Source organism: Oryzias latipes, chromosome 18 (genome assembly GCF_002234675.1).
Source record: "Oryzias latipes chromosome 18, ASM223467v1".
In the NCBI taxonomy this organism is placed as follows: domain Eukaryota; kingdom Metazoa; phylum Chordata; class Actinopteri; order Beloniformes; family Adrianichthyidae; genus Oryzias; species Oryzias latipes.
In genome coordinates this window covers 25,216,656-25,233,820 of record NC_019876.2, presented here as the reverse complement: position 1 = coordinate 25,233,820, position 17,165 = coordinate 25,216,656, and the positions used below count along the sequence as shown (strand labels likewise).

The window sequence follows — 17,165 nt, the reverse complement described above, 5'->3', positions numbered from 1 at the left end:
AAATGCATTTTCTTTGAGATCCATTGGCCTCTGGGAATGAATGAATGTGTAATAATAAGTGAAAAGGATACCATGTTGGTTGAGGCCTTTTTTCTAACTCAGTAAAAAAAAGAAAAACAAAGCTGTTTTTTTTTGCTTTTACGTTACTGGTCCGGCCCACTTGAGATCAGACGGGTTGAATGTGGCCTCCGAACCAAAACCAGTTTGACACCTCTTATTGAGGCCCTGTCTACAACCCTTGAAAATACCAAGAATAACAAAATAGAACTTTCACAACTGCTAATGGAGGGGTGTTAAATGTTCCAATTCCTTCTTTAAGAATGACTTTTAATCACATTTTCGTTCATAAACAAGATTTAAAACCTAAAATGATGCAGAAATTATCTCATAATGAAAGTTCTTTTTTTTAATTATCTGTTTGTTCCCCCTTATTTTACTTGATTTAAATTCTGCTCCAATAGTCTTTTTTTCCATTGGTGCTTGCACGCCTGTGGCGTTGATGCTGCATGTTATCCTTTGTTCAGTTGGAAAAAATAAACCAACTTTGGCCTATAGCCAACACATTACTGGCTGTATCATCCAAAGGCCGCTAACAAAGGACCAACACTAACGGGTGAAGGCAGTCCGGTCGACTGGGAAACACACGGACTTTGGCCAGCTCCACCTTCGCCTAAAGTGCAAGTCCTGTTTCTGTTTTAGAAAATGTCCCAGTCTTCGTCAAACAAAGCCTTTTTAATACCATTTAATTTACAAAAAACAGACTACTTGTCGTTTAGTGAGACTTGGCACAGAGTCCTGCTCTGTATTTACTGAGGCGTGTCCCCCAGGATACTCTCAGGAGGTAAAGGCCACCGTCATGGAGGAGCCTGATGTTTACCACACCAACCTCCAACTGTCCCCTTCCTCTTTGCCTAAGCTCATTAGAAAGTCTCTCATTTCAATGTTTGTCATCATGTCCCACAACAATGTGACTTAATTATCCCCAACCTATAAACTCAGGCTTTATCAGTAAAATACACTAATCTGCTGACAGCACTGTGTCCACCACCCAACCAGAGAACCAGAACCTGAGAGCTCAGAACTATTAACACAAAAAAGATTTTAAATATTTCACCTCATAGACAAGAGAAGGACAAGCAGCTGTAGATTCTGTGGAAAAAAAAACTGGACTTTTGAGAACATCCACTTACAGACAAATAGATCCATAAACGTCTTTGTTTACCTCGTCTGAGCTGGAATCTGGATCAAAAAGTCAATATTGCTCACCATTTTTGTTGCACCGGTAATGTGAGGGGCTGTAAGTTAGTGGAAGAGAGTGTAAACAAAGGGGTCATGGCTCACTTCTGCGCCAACAGTCCAAATGGAGAATTGAGGAAATAATGAGGAGAACTAGAAAAGGGGACCAAGGAGACCTAAAGAAGGATGATGATAAAAGTGGACAGGAGAATGGAGATAAAGATAGAATGGAGCAGATAAACTGTGAAGAGGTGAGTTTGTGATAAACTGTCGCTCTGCAGAAACTATGTCCTGGAAAATGGCACGGGTTTTTTGTTCCAGTCATTTTTTGATTCATAGTAAAAGTGTTGCCAGTGGTCTTTTAATAATGATTATGCCGATTTTAGACAAAAACAAAATAAAACTGGGTTTTTTGCAGAGTTCATCAGAAATTCACCTCTATATTTTGGGCGGAGCATATGGCATGGAGTAATTTAGAAGCCTGCTCCAATTTCCAATCATCCCTATGTTTACACTCTCCTGCTATCTTACAGCCCCCCACCCATCAGATCTACTTGGTTTTTCAAACAGCACTTTTTCATCTGCTCCTGAATTAATAAAGAAATACTCAGAAATGTGTTGCACACTTTAAATGAACAGCAGACCACTGAACATTTTGTGTGTTTTATTCACGGATTCTTCCGAGTACAACAGCGTATGCAAGCTCATACACTCAAAAAAAGGAATTTGACACCTTGTACATCTAATGAAAATGTTTTATTTAATTTGTACATAATAAAAACGTGTTTTTAACGTAAACATATTAAATTCATGTTATATTCCCGTGATTTTGCTTCGTTTCATATTTATTAAATTTAATCATGTTGAGGTGGCTTGAAAAAATCATGTTCAAACTCAAAACCGGAAGACGTGTAAAGGGAGGGAAGAAGACGGAAACAGTTACATTTTTCACAGATCCCGAGCACTGAACAGGTAAGCTGAAAACAATCCTTGTGAATCCTCGTGAATTCTTTCGATATCTTGTTTTAATATACTGTCTATGGTTCATTTATAAGTTTTACCAACATTTAAATGCGTTAGTGAACATGATTGACAAGAGTTTTTCTTTTATTACGACCGTTAGCATGTGCACGCAGGGTAAGCTAGCTGCAGTGCAATGACACGTAGGCTTTCTTACTACTTTCATAAGTTCTAAAAGAATGACTGTTTAAAATAAACTTTCCATATTGTATTATTATTATTTGTGTATTTATTTTTTAATTTTTCACAACTGTATTTTATTTTTTGTCCTTCACAAGTGATAAGTGTTAACTTTTTTTTCATAAAAGTTGTCCTCAAAATAGCTTTTTTTTCTTCTGGATCACCAGTGATAAGCGCAGTCTTAAATGTATAGTTTTTTTCTATTTTGTGGCCGCGGACCGGGTAAGCCTTGCGGGGGTGGGGGAAGGGGCTGGGGGCAGTTCTTGTAATGTATCTGATTAATATTGTGAATATTATGCAAACACTGTTTGAATCACCTGTTGCGATAAAAAATTCATATTAAAAGCCTAGCCTACAGGGTTTGTTTTTCTTCGTGTTGCATGCTGCCGGACTTCTTTCAGCGTTGTCCTCTTTAAACGTTTTTCCGACAAGATTGTTCAGACGTGCGGTATTTTCACGAGCATAAGGCGCATTTCAAAGTCTAGTGTGTATATGTGTGTGTGTGTGTAAGCGCGCGCCCGCGTGCCAAAACCGGTGTGTCTGAAATCACGCCATGCAGGAAGGGAGGGGGGAGTGAGCACTTGTGAGTGTGTGTTAAAACCAGTGTGTCTGAGCTGAGGAACGGGGGGGGGGGGGGGGGGGGGGGGGTGTGTGAGTGGTGGAGGGCATACATGCGCGGCCAGCCGCTGTTTCGGAGTTGTGAAAAATAATAAAGTTCCTTTTCCTGTTCTGTAAGATTTGCAAATTGGAAGTCAGCAAAACAATGACGTCAATGTGTCAATGATGGAGAAGTCCTTTTCACGTGGAAGGCAGGATGTTGTCGTAGAGGCACCCATCATTCCTGATTTCAAAACAAGGTGGCCAGCACTCCTCAGCGTGGGTCAGGTAAGCAAATTAAGTTGTGAAGGAATAACACTTTGGGAAAGACTGTGGAGCTCATCAATTGGGAAATGTTTGTTACTTTGTTTTCTTTGTGTTTGGATTTTTTTAAAGTTGAATGCAGAGTTCCAGAGAATCACAACAGTCCAGCTGCACTCAAAGTTCTTCATGGAATTGGATGATCTGTCTCCTCGTCTCTTGAAGGTGTATGCCAAGAAAGGTGGTTTACAGGGACAGAAGCTGGTACCCATGACCCAGGTAAAAGAAAATTAAAAATGTGAAAAACATTTTTTAAATCCATTGCCAAATGATCGTTTATTGTCTTAACAAATCCGATAAAGCTCTATTAAAAGCAGGAAGGAGTTTTCTGTGTACTAACAGATAGGGATGCACCAGATATTCAGCAACCGAATATATATGGCCAATTATTGCAACAATAAAAAAACTAAAAGCCAAGACTTACCTAGATTCCATGGAAAATCGTTGTTAATTCAGAGACTTTGAAATCCCCGTTTTGAAAAGATTCATAAACGTACATTTCTTGGTTTGACCCTTAATCCCCAAATCTAAGGAAAAATCATGTTTATTATTTACAGTTATTTACAGTATAAGTTACATTTATTAGTAGTATTTTAAGACAAACTAGTTATGTCTTAAAAGTTTAATGTTTTGAATGAATGTTCTGTGTGTTATATTGTTCTGTAGTTTTACCATAACTTATTTATTTTGTCAAAATGAAAGAAAACACTTCAAATCTTGCACCACACAAACTCTGGCTGTGTCCGAATTCCTACCCTAACCCCTAACTACTAAAACCCTATATAGTGCGGCACTATATAGTTCTCTATAGTTCTCTGAATCTTCAAAGCAATTCGGACACCCGTGCTCACTACTTTTCTCTTTCGGGTGTTATTCATATGGCGCTTGACACGAAAACAAAGTGGCGCATTACCGCCACCACCTGGTCTGGAGATGAACTAGTTATACTTTAACAGATTAGGACGAAACCAAATTATCCAAAGTAAAAAAAAATATAAATAAAGATTTTACGAAGACTGTGTTTATGAATCTGCTGTGTTCTGATGATGTAAAATTTGACTGATTTATAAATAATAAAATTACAAACACATTGGTGTGGATCTAATGTATTTGTTCAGAAATAAAGCGGCAAGTTTACCAGTCCATGGCAATGTTTATATTTATTTTCGCGCCGCTTGACCCTTTACTGTCCCGTTCGAGGAGAAAATGGGGAATATTAATCTGGCCGTTTTTCTGTTGGCAATAATTTGATTGTTTTTTGCAACATCAGTCCAAAAACGAACTGACAAGGCGGCAAGGAGCAGAACCAGGCTTCTCACAGCGGCAGAAGCAGACGTCTCATTTTCAGAAGATTTCCTCTGGCTGCCCTAGCCAGATATGAACAACTTGTGAGTTAAACTTTAGCATTTGGGGGTACGCCATCAAACCGTATCAGCCTTCAACACAAAGTATTCTGTATCAGTTTATTTAGAAAAAAGATTTACAGCACACTTGTTTCATACAAAAATGCTTTCATTTTTAAAAATTGATATGAAAACCCAAAAACCCAGCCAAAAAAACTTGAGATTTTCCAGCATTCAAAAATACTTTATAAACTAAACTGTAAGACATCAGAATAAATAGAAACATTCCAAAACTGAGATTTAGTTTCCAAAATGAAATAATGTTCCATTTTACAGGATCTTCCGCGCATCTACTGCCTTCCCAGCATAAAGGTTTCTGTCCTGGCCCTTTACGCTGACGGTCAGTCAGACACAAGACCGGATTTTCGGTTGACCCGCAGGACCATCAAGCTCTGGTGGAGCAGCTTCGGGTTCCTCACACTCTGGGGGGGGCCACAGGAGACTGAGGTCCTGATGTTCCTTTTCTGGCTGGCGTGTGGAACATCTTACCGTGTGGTAGCCAGGGCCTTTGACACGCCACGGTCCACTGTAAGTGACATTGTCCACAGGACGGCAGGCCGCATCCTCCAGCTGATGTCCAGGGTCATCCGCCTTCCCAGTAGGGCTGAACTGCCATTAGTCGCCTCTCGTTTTGAGCAGCTCGCTGGGTCTGATGCCTTCCAAAAGGTCGTGGGGAGCATTGAAGGCTGCCACATAAGAATTAAGGCCCCAAAAGAAGATCCAGCTTCTTATTTTAACAGGACGCTTTTTTATTCAATTCAAATGCAGGCTGTTTGTGACTCGAATGCCAAATTTTTAGACATCTTTGTTGGTTATCCTGGATCGGTCCATGACTCACGGGTTCTGCGCAAAAGCCCAATTTACGCCAATAAAACGTACCCACCTGAAGGATACATCCTTCTAGGTGATGGTGGGTATCCCTGCATTGCACAACCCATCACGCTGCTAACACCCTACAGGGAATCCCTGAGAAATCCAGTTGAGGCCCGATAAAACCGGCACCACGCCAAGGCACGCTCTGTGGTGGAGAGAGCCTTTGGAATGATGAAGACAAGGTGGAGAGCCATATTTCTGGGGCATCGGAAGTTAAAACAAAATTTGCCGTCAAAATCATTGCCTGCAGCGCCATCCTGCACAATATGTGCATCAGTAGCCGCGTTTACATGGGCAAAAGTTGTCATGACAGCAGCTGCCCTGCCCCCCCAGCTGCTGCTCGTCACCTCTGATTCACTCCACCTGTTCACTTGAGTATATATTGCTGCCATGCAGCTCCACTCACTGCTGGAACGTCAAGTCTTCTGCCTGATTCCCAGCTTACTCATGCTTTGTGGTTTCAGTCTGTCTGCAAGCCTGCTTTTTGCTCCACGCTCTCAGATTGCCTGCCTGCCTGCCTCAAGCTTCCAACAATCAACCTACCTGCCTGTGACCTCCAGTTTCTCACTGCCAAGTCCTCTCTCAAGATACCAAGCAGTAAGACATTCCTCATCTACAAAACTCTGTGTTCACGGACTTCCTCATTCCTAGACCGGCTCTGGACTCTGCTCCGTTCCCCTCCTCCTCTCATTCCTCATCACCCACAAGTCTGCCTCAGCTCCCTCTGGTGTCAAGTTTCAGCCATCATCCTGCCTGCTCTGGTCCTCAAATAAACTCTGAAGTTCTCACTCCTGGGTCTGTCATATTTTGTTGGTCCTCAAGACCTGGTCCTGACAAAAGTAATCGGAATGAACGCCTGATCGGAAAGAAAATGCGTCATGTAAACGCGCCGTTCGGAATACTCTGCCCCGATCAGACTCAATCGGATCAGAATTTCTTTCCGATCGAGATAGGTGGGTTATACCGATCGTTTATCCGATCGTGGAGCATGTAAACGGTCATTCCGATCGTGTGTCACTGCTGCTCTGGTTTACGTCATGCATAGACGGTGTTTCGCTGAGAGAAAGCTTTGGAGCGCATACGGGACCGACCAGCTGCTTTGCGGACGCCCCGTGAAAAACGCCACTCCGCTCTCGCCCCTCCGGCTCTCCCCTCTCTTTCACCCCTCACGGGGGAGATTCAGAGGAGGACTGCTTCGTGGCCCCGACGCTCACTCGGTCCACTGGCACCTGAGTGAGCAGAGCAGCTGGATTAATAATTTTGTGTGTGTGGGTGTGTGTGTGGGGGGGGGGTGCTTTTTTACATGTGCGTTTTGTTGTTTTGTTGTGTGGGAGAATTCAGACTGCGACGAGCCGTCCCGCCGCTCTGGGTTACCGGCTGCAGGACTCAGGAGGAACCGTGTTCGAACAGAGCTTGGGCCGCTAGCTCACAGAGTGGCTTTGGGGCGGTCTGTGTGAACTTTTCAGAGCAGAAATAAATGTCACTCAGTCCTTAGAAAGCTGCAGATTGCTGCGTTTCCCGCACGGTCCTGGATTTTGTGTCCATCCATCAGGCTAATGATGTTAGCCCGTGTTAGCCTGTCCTTAGCTTACGTCCATCTAAATTCTTCCAAAAAAAAGCACAGACCACACAGATTAAATATAACGATGAGCGAACAGGCACTTCATAATATTCATAACATTAATAAAAGCACGTTTGGAAGATCGTCTCGTATGTTACCGAGCTGCTGCATAAATGTCTGTGGCAGCGGTTTGTTTACAACGGGACCTAGTTCCTCATCCGGGTGATTTTACACTACTGCGCATGCCCAAATTATTCATTCCGAACGAGAGTGTGAGCCATGGGAACGTTTGTTCTAATCGGAAAAAGGTTTTCTGTGCCCATGTGCACGGGTGAATTTTAACCCGACCATTGATCCGATCAAGATATTCTGCCCATGTAACCGCGGCTAGTGAAGGGGACTGGTTGGAGCCCACAGTTGTTGAGCCACAGCAGGACAACGCCAGGAACCAGCAGGACGAGCAGAGTGGCGTCCGTCTGCAAGGACAAATCTCTGCTTTCCTGTCAGCTCCAACTGTGCCACAAATGGCTCTAGAAGACCACGATTATTGTTAAGATGTATAAAAAAAGGGGTTAAATATAGGATGAAATGTAAATAGTTACCTTTGATGTTTTTGAGATTGTTAAAAATGGCTCAGGTTTAAATAATACTTGTTAATAAGTCATTTCTGTTCATGAATTTATTAAACATATTGGAACAATAAAAACAACATTTCATTTTTTCAACAATCTTTTCCAGAACTAGTAAGAGTCTTGTCTCTTTTCCTCTCTTCTGGCCGTTTCCTCCTCTCTTATGGCTCTTTCCTCCTCTCTGCTGTCTGCCTTTTCTAAAATACATAAAAGCTGCCTCTTAGGCTACGTTCATACTGCAGGCTGAAACGACCCAATTCCGATTTTTTTGCCCCAATTCCGATCTCTTCATGACAGTCTGAATGACACAGATCCGATCTTTTCAAATGCGACCCAGGCCAGTTTCAACGCTGCATTATATATGCTAACAATTTTAAAGTATTTACCATTTTAAAAATATGATCCAAGACAAAAGCAAATATATCACAGAAGTTTGTGTCTTTTAACTTACAGGATAACCAAAGTTCAACACAAAAATCTGTTTCTGGGAGTGGTCTGTTAATCATCAGCTGGTGTGGTCAGCACACTTTGACTTTATCAGAGCTGTTCTCTCTAACACATTAAGCCGTAGTCACATGCACCCATACGGGGGTTTGACCTGTGTTGCTGCTGTGGGACTTTGGGTCTTTTGGATCCTCGGTGGAGCAAAGGTCTGTCCTTCCCTCCCTTGAGGCTTTTTCGGCCGCCCTTAAGGGACTTTATGAAAATGGAATGTACCATTGCCATAAAAAAGGAATGTACCATTGTCGGGAAATGTATCTTTAAATGTATAGTGAAGTAGTTGTTATGTGAATGAAGTTACGTAAGGGTTAATGGCTGACGAAGTGTACATATCAGAAATGATACCATGGTCCGGGTAAATAGTTGATTCTGTTTGGCCAAACTGCAAGGCCGCACAACCACACACTCACATCAACACATCGGGACAATTTAGATTCTCCAATAAATGTAAACTTATGAAGCATGTTCGACCATTTGACATGAAAACCCAGAAATACATGAAAACATTAAAAAAAACAGTTACAGAATGGAGAAATAAAGAGAGTAACAAACATAATCTGACAAAGATAAAAGAAAACTCTAAGAGGAGCGGCCCCTGCAACCCTCCTTAAGAAGAAGCATGGCTTGGCATGGTACAGCGAGACTTCTGCCTTCCGCGGTCCTCTTTCGGCGAAACTTCCCCCCGGACTAGCTTTGTCTTCGGACTGGCAGAGCTGTAGCGTAGCGGAGCGGAGCGCGACGCCCCGCCATCCGAAGCTCCAGATCGCCGAAGTGATCTGAGAAACTCTAAAACATTATATGAATTTGGTTTTCCAGTGGTGTCCAGACACAATAAAGGCTGATGTTATTCCCACATATTTACATCCAAGATGCTAATTATTGCATTATGGAGTTCCTCCATGGCTAATGCTTTTAGCACGTATTAGCCTCATGCTAACCCTTCTATCGGGTCCTTGGAGCCAAGAAAAAAGCACTGACCAGACAGATTAAACAATTATGAGCGAGCAGGCCCTTAATATTAACCATAACAGTAATAAAAGGACATTTAGACGATACGTGTTGGTCTAAACGGCAAATGTTTAGCATGGCGAAATGTGCTGTAGTTGTTGATGGGGCTCCAGCTGTCCTCGAACAGCAAAATCAGCGCCAAGCTGCAGGAGAATATCTTCTAAATGTGCTTTTCTAACGGTCATGATTATACATCTGAAGGAGGACCGCGGAAGGCGGAAATGCTGCTACGTAGTCCTGATGAGCTGTGTACAATCATCAACAGTGCACAGCCGTCACAAAGCCACAAAATGCAGCTTATTTTAAAAATGAAAAAGTATTTCTGGTTTTGACTTTTATTTTTAACTATGCTACACAAATGCTTCCACACATTCACTGTTTTTGAGCTTTGAAATGTCAGCTTTTTTCAAAATGTTATTTAAAAGAAACATTAAATATTGTCATGAACAGCTGAAAATACAGCTGTGTAAATATTAGTCTCCAGAAACAATGTTCTGGTTTACTACTGCCACCTGCTGGTATACATGACGGTCAAGTAAAGCTCCATAAGTGAGTGATGAGCAGAAACATAAAGCTGTCTCATAACAGCTGAAAAAATTCCAAATGCCTGAAGCAGAACAATAAGCCAATGAGGCAAAAAAGAAAACCTTACATAACATTTTTGATGAAATGTAAAGCTCTTTATTTTTTATTTCATACTGATACAAATCCAAGGGTACATATCTGTACAGCACATCTTTCTTATTGCAATGATTTAAGGCCACTTGTTTTATATGAAGTAATATGTATGCCAAGACATTGTAAACAAAACTTTCTAAGTGGCAAATGAAATTAAATAATATTTGCTTCAAGATCTTTGCATTTTATCCCTCACCTGTCTGGTGATACTGCTCATATTTCCTCTGCTGGGCTCAGATAAAGTCCTTCAATGGATTTTCAAGGTTGGTTTTTGTGGGGAGAAAAGTTAGCACAATTCTTTTAGGAACAAAAAGTATTTGGACATTTTGACTTGAGGCAAGATGCTATAAAAAGGCGTTCACTTGATATTACTAGAGTTCACTACTAGAGTAATTATTGGACATAAAAAAGTGTCAATATATACAGTATATTAAGTTCCACAGCACCTGCAGCCCACTTTTTAACATCAGACACCCATTGCTGGACAGTGTCTTCTTGTATCAATAGTTATGTTGTCAGCTGATCAAGGTCTGCTGATGCCTCAGAAATCCTTTTTACAGTCAAAAACATTGCAAAATTGTTGAGTAATGTTTGAATGAAAAAAGTAAAAACACTTAAAAAAACATATCTGGTTTTTACCTTGATGCATCTTTTAGCTAGTGTCTGGTCAAGCTTTTCCACCTTCCGCTTGTTCCAGCCAATGGCCTGTATGGTAAGGATATCTGTGGGTACTTCAAGCATCCCATTGTCATTGTTATTCCTGCTCCCTCCCAACTGCAAAAAATGTGATTTGCTTCTGTTAGCATGGAGCAGCATGATGGATGAGCAATGCAGGGATACCCACCATCACCGAAATGGATGTATCCTTCAGGTGGGAATGTTTGATTGGCATAAATTGGTCTGTTATGCAGAACCCGTGAATCATGGACTGATCCTGGATACCCAACAAAAATATCTAAAAATGTGGCATTAGAATCACATACAGCCTGCATCTGAATGGAATAAAAAGATTCCTGTTAAAATAAACTGCATTTTCTTTTGGGGCCTTAATTCTTATGTGGCAGCCATCAATGCTCCCCATGACCTTTTGGAAAGCAGCAGACCCAGAGAGCTGCTCTAAACCAGTGGCGACTAATGGTAGTTCATTCACAGTGGGGAGCCGGATGACCCTGTACATCAGCTGGAGGATGCGGTCTGCCGTCCTGTGGACAAAGTCCCTCACAGTGGACCGTGGCATGTCAAAGGCCCTGGCTACCACACGGTAAGATGTGCCACACGCCAACCAGGACCTCAGTGTCCTGTACCCCCCCACTTAAAAATTAAGTCTCATTTTTGGAATGTTTCTATTTATTCTGATGTCTCACAATTTCATTTATAAAGTATTAATACTGGAAAATCTCATGTTGTTTTTTGGCTAGAATTTTGGATTTTCAATTGTTTTTTTTAAATATGAAACACTTTGTGTTGAAGGCTACTATGGTTTTACTATGAAGAGAAAACACAAGACTTTCTCTGAACCCAATAGTGTTGAACCTTTCTGGAACAGAAGAGGTTAAAGCATTTTTCAACTGGAGCTCAATCTTTGGTTTGACATGAAGACATTTCCAGGAACAGCAGCTGCCTCCTCATATCTGAAACTTAAGGGGAAAAAGTGTCAGGTTGGTACAATCATAATACAAACCAATGCAAGCAACTGAGTTAAAAAAGAATACATTTACATGAAATACATTTAATATTGCTATATTCATCAATGCCTGATCAATTCTTATCAACATATAATCTTTAAAACTTTAGAATCATATTTTTTGGAAGACTATTTACTTTGATGTTTCATGTCAAAGAATTATCAAGGACACTGCAGGGAGTTGAACCCCGTCTAGCTGAAGCCAGAGTTCCATCTACCAGTGCCTTTTGCTTTTTTGACTGAACATGGAAGCAAAGAAAAACCTGGAGTCCAACCAGCATATATACCCTCTCCATTTCTATGGGCTTGGGACCATCACAGAAAGTACACAGCTTAGTGACTCTCTGAGGCTGGATTATATATATGTTTTTTTTTTCCTTTTTTTAATTTTAATTTTTTATTACATGCTAACACATAACTAGTTTTTGTACATTATATACATTTTCATAAATACATGGAAATAAAATATAATACAGTTTTAATTAATGACTGGAAGTAAACATGAACATTTTTGTTAAAAGCTTCAATTTAACCACAAAAAATAAATGTTCTTAAAATCTTTTTCAATGTTTTCCTGGATATTACCAGTGTCTTGTGTCATTACATTTAGGAATCGTGATTTTCACTTTTTTGTGTGTGTGGGGGGAAACTAGAGCACCGAGAGAAAACCCCACGCATGCATGGAACGAACACGCCAATTTAACCATGCAGCCCGTTTTTTCAATTAAAAAACAAAAACAAAAAAACAAAAATTGAAATCAATCACTGCACACACTCCCACTAGCTTCTAAACCCTGACCAATCATGATTTACATATTTTATATTTTTGGTTGTGGGGGGAAACTAGAGCACCCAGAGAAAACCCCACGCATGCATGGAAAGAACACGCCAATTTAACCATGCAGCCCGTTTTTTTTAATTAAAATAAATCCATAAAAGTTGAACTCAATCACTACACACACTCCCACTAGCATCTGAACCCTGACCAATCTTGATTTACATATTTTATATTTTTGGGCACGCAAACCCCTCCACCGCAATAAGGTGGCAATTCAAGGAGGGGGGATTTTTGTAACTTTTAAAATACATAATACTTTTGCTATTTTTTGTCATTTCTTTTTATTTATTTTTTTATTCTAATTATTAGGGAACTAAACTAAAACTGTACAGTCATTAAAATAAACTTTTTTTTCATAACCAAACAAAATAAAAATTCAGACAAAAAGTAAAACAAAACTGAAGTAGTCAAAGAAAAACCTAGTTAAGACGTAAAAGGGGAGTCGTGGAAAGTTACCTTTAAAACAATAAATTAAAAAATAAACTAGAAGATACACATTTACAAGATACACATTTAGAATAGAAAAAGAGGAAAAAGCCTCTCTAGTTTTTACCCACACGATAACAATTCAATGTTTAACTCTTTAACACTGGAGCTTTTCCTATTGTTTGGCCGTTCTTGGACGGTCATAACTCCATCTAAGGTGTTAAAGGGTTAAAGCCTAAATGTGTGTGGGTGTTGGGGGGGGGGGCTTGGTCTGTGTGAGGTAAATGGCGTTTACTTATAAAGTGCTTTTCCACCTTCTTTGAAGGCCTAAAGCGCTTTACGGTCACACACACATTCACACACACATTTACACACTGGCGCCAACCTTCCACCAGAGGGATGGTGGGGTTCAGTGTCCTGCCCAAGGACACAAGGGCGTGCAAGACAGGAATTGAACCTGCAACAATTCGATCAGGGGTCGACCGCCCTACCGCTGCACCGCGGTCGTTTCAGGGTTGTGGTGGTGTGGTGGGGGTGAGGGGTAGAAGGCTCTCTCTCCAGAGCTGTGGTGGGGGGTCCACTTAGTCTTTTTTTCTAGATCTTCTAAACAGGTTCAGGAACCTCCGACCAACATTTTTCTTTGTCGTCTTCTCTTTCAGCTCATCCACCTGCTGCTGTAGTTGATGAACTTGGAGCTGGAAATCCTCTTGAGTTTTTCTGATGATGGTCTTTTTCTTCTTGACAACTTTCTTTAGGTGAGCGATTTGTTGTGAAAGGGTGGACTTTTCTTCTTCCAGCTGTTGTCTTTCTTCTTCCAGCTGCTGCTGGCCTTCCAGTTCTTTCTGGACCAAAGCAGCTCTTAATTTGGTGGACTCCTCTACCTCCAGGTCAAAGCTGTGTTTGGCTTGATTTGTTTTGACCCTCTCTTGTTTAAGCTCTTCTTCCACTTGGTGTAATTTCATGCTGAGGTCCAAATTCTTCTTGTCAGAGGCCTTTTTTACCGTCTCAAGCTGTTGGTCTTTTTGCTCCAGCTTTTCCCTCAAGATGACCTTAGAATTGCTTATGACCGCATCTTTTTCTTTGATGGTTTCTCTTAATTTTCCCATGGCCTTCTTGTTATTGGAGAGCAATTCTGAAATGTTCTTTTCACTTTGGTAACAGGCTGCCTTATGCTCCTCACATTTTCTTTCTAATTCAGCTATTTTTTCCAGCATGGAGTCCTTTTCCCTCTTCCATGCTTCTCTGTCTTCATCCATCTGATCTTGTTCTGTCTCCAACATCATAGCATAGTGATATTGAAGATCCCCTTTCTCCTTTTCCAAATTTCTGGTAAGCTCCAAACGTTCCTGCTGTTGCTTCCTTTCTAGACCCTCAATCTGATTTTGGAGCTGGACGATCTTTTTCTTGGAGACCCTTACAGAATTGCTTAAGATCACATCTTTTTCTCTGATGGTTTCTTTTAACTGTTCCATGCTCTTCTCATTATTGGAGCGCAATTCCAAAAAGTTCTTTTCAGTTGCGGCCTTATCCTCCTCATGAGCTTTTCTTAGTTCAGCCATTTCTTGCTTGATGGAGGTGTTTTCTTCTCTTTCTTTAGCCAGCTGAGTTAGTGCTTCTGTTAATGTCAGCTGATGGTAATTTAGAAGACACTCTTTCTCCATTTCCCATTTGCTGGTGAGGTCCAAATGTTCCTGCTCATGCTGCACTTTTAGGTCGTGCATCTGACGGAGTAGTTGGACCATCTTTTTCTTGGAGACTCTTTTAGACTCAGTCACCTGGGTCTCCTTGTCCTCCTGAACTGACTTTAGCTGAGCCATTTCTTGGAAGACAGAGGACTTTTCTTCCTGCCATTGCTGTCTTTCTTGGCTCATCTCTTCTTCCAACTCATCGGCTTTCCGAGCGGCTTCCCGCAGCATATAATCTTTCTTCCGTTGCTCCAATTTTAGGTCGTCGATCTGACCTAGTAGTTTTACGATCCTTGTCCTGGAGACCTTTTCAAATTTGCTCATGATGGTCTCTTTTCCTGTGATGGTTTCTCTTAACTGTTCCATGCTCTTCTCTTTACTGGAGAGCGCCTCCAGAAAGTTCTTTTCATTTGCGGCCTTATCCTGCTCATGAGCTTTTCTTAGTTCAGCCATTTGTTGCTTGAGGGAGGTGTTTTCTTCTCTTTCTTTAGCCAGATGGTTTTTGGCTTCTGTTAATGCCAGCTGATGGTCATTTAGAAGACGCTCTTTTGCTAAAAGTTCTGTCTTGTGGCTCATCTGTTCTTCAAAGTGATCAGCTTTGAGAGCAGCATCCGCCAGCTTCTGATCTTTCTGCTGGAGAAGCTCCTTCAGACGCTCTACTTCACTTTTCAGAGCAGTGTTCTCTACTTGAAGTGCTTCTGCGTTCTCCACTGAGGTCGACTCAGAGGTTGAAGTTGGCTCATCCAAAGCAGTTGCACTTTGTTTTCCCTTTCCCAAGGGTTTGATTTCTTCAGGCTGAGCTGATTTAGGGACAGACACCGGCTTCACAGGAAAGAATGCAGCTGGACGAAAGGAGACGGGTGGAGCAAAACTTAAGGGTTTTAACCCTAAGGTTTGGTTTTCTGGGCAGGTTTTAGGCTTGAGGTTTCCCCAATCCTGCTGTTTTTTTGGTTCAGGGGTTTCTGGCATCTCAGTAAATTCTTCATCCTCATTTTCAGAAAGGGGAGAATAATCATAGTGAGGAGTTCCTGGAGTCTCAGGAAATTCCTCCTCCTCATTATCATCATCTGAAGGGGGAGGGTAATCATTGTCTTCGTCAGTGTCATCCCAGTCCATGAAAGTGTTTAGATTTTTAGGACGGGTAGAATCAAACCTAAAATAAAAAGTGGACTCGTTCTCCACAACAGAATCAAAATAGCTGAGTTGCAAATTCTTGGTGCTTTTTCGGACAGGACGGCGTCTTGATGGTTCCATGGTACGATTTATTGAGGTTTCTAATCAGTTTGACAAGAAAAGTTCTTTGTAACTGATGGCACTTCTTCAACTTAATACTTGGTTCTTTGCAATAGACGAACCTTGTGTGGATGAAAATCTGAAGATTTTGGTTCTATAAAGGAACTTTTAACAATACATCATGACAGATGATGTTACATCATATGACATCATTTGACATCAAATGTTTTCATTTGAAGTGATATGACATCATATGTTCTAATGTGATGTATGAGTTATGTCATTGGTGGTGTGATGCGTAGTGATGCAATCAGCTTTGATATGGGGGGGGGGGGGGGGGTGTATTACTTAAAATTTTTACCTAAAATCTATTTTTATGTTAAGGAAGCATACAAAACACACCTTTGGAAAACACACACAATCAAACAACCTAAAAAGGATTTGAATCCCGATATTGACAGCCGGGTGAAGTTTCAGGAGAGAAAGGGAGGTTAACTCCAAATTCTTGTTATGTTCACAAATGTTTCAAGTTCAATTTAGTTGAATTTTTCATTGATTTGCACATTTACATTTTAGGCAGTGGGTTTCATTTTTTTCTGTAGCCCCCTCTTGAGTTTACTATCAGGATTGCTTCAGTGTCAGATGTAAAATATTCAGTCTGCATCAAATTGAACAAACAGACTTTTTTTAAAAGTGAAATGCATTTTCTTTGAGATCCATTGGCCTCTGGGAATGAATGAATGTGTAATAATAAGTGAAAAGGATACCATGTTGGTTGAGGCCTTTTTTCTAACTCAGTAAAAAAAAGAAAAACAAAGCTGTTTTTTTTTGCTTTTACGTTACTGGTCCGGCCCACTTGAGATCAGACGGGTTGAATGTGGCCTCCGAACCAAAACCAGTTTGACACCTCTTATTGAGGCCCTGTCTACAACCCTTGAAAATACCAAGAATAACAAAATAGAACTTTCACAACTGCTAATGGAGGGGTGTTAAATGTTCCAATTCCTTCTTTAAGAATGACTTTTAATCACATTTTCGTTCATAAACAAGATTTAAAACCTAAAATGATGCAGAAATTATCTCATAATGAAAGTTCTTTTTTTTAATTATCTGTTTGTTCCCCCTTATTTTACTTGATTTAAATTCTGCTCCAATAGTCTTTTTTTCCATTGGTGCTTGCACGCCTGTGGCGTTGATGCTGCATGTTATCCTTTGTTCAGTTGGAAAAAATAAACCAACTTTGGCCTATAGCCAACACATTACTGGCTGTATCATCCAAAGGCCGCTAACAA

The 17,165-nt window shown here is 40.9% G+C and overlaps 1 protein-coding gene and 1 long non-coding RNA gene across 2 annotated transcripts; one reads left to right on the top strand and one right to left on the bottom strand.

Annotated features, from left to right (window-relative positions):
• The first annotated feature begins 2,017 nt into the window (after window positions 1-2,017).
• Window positions 2,018-3,678, top strand: LOC111949284. The gene is made up of 3 exons (XR_002875294.1): window positions 2,018-2,208; window positions 3,173-3,321; window positions 3,430-3,678. It is a non-coding gene; the product is annotated as an uncharacterized LOC111949284 (long non-coding RNA).
• Window positions 3,679-13,384: 9,706 nt separating this feature from the next.
• On the bottom strand, window positions 13,385-16,177 carry LOC111949273 (interaptin-like). Its single transcript, XM_023966136.1, has one exon. The coding sequence runs from the start codon at window positions 15,892-15,894 to the stop codon at window positions 13,537-13,539; it is 2,358 nt and encodes a 785-aa protein (XP_023821904.1). The 5' UTR covers window positions 15,895-16,177; the 3' UTR covers window positions 13,385-13,536.
• Between the last annotated feature and the right edge of the window lie 988 nt (window positions 16,178-17,165).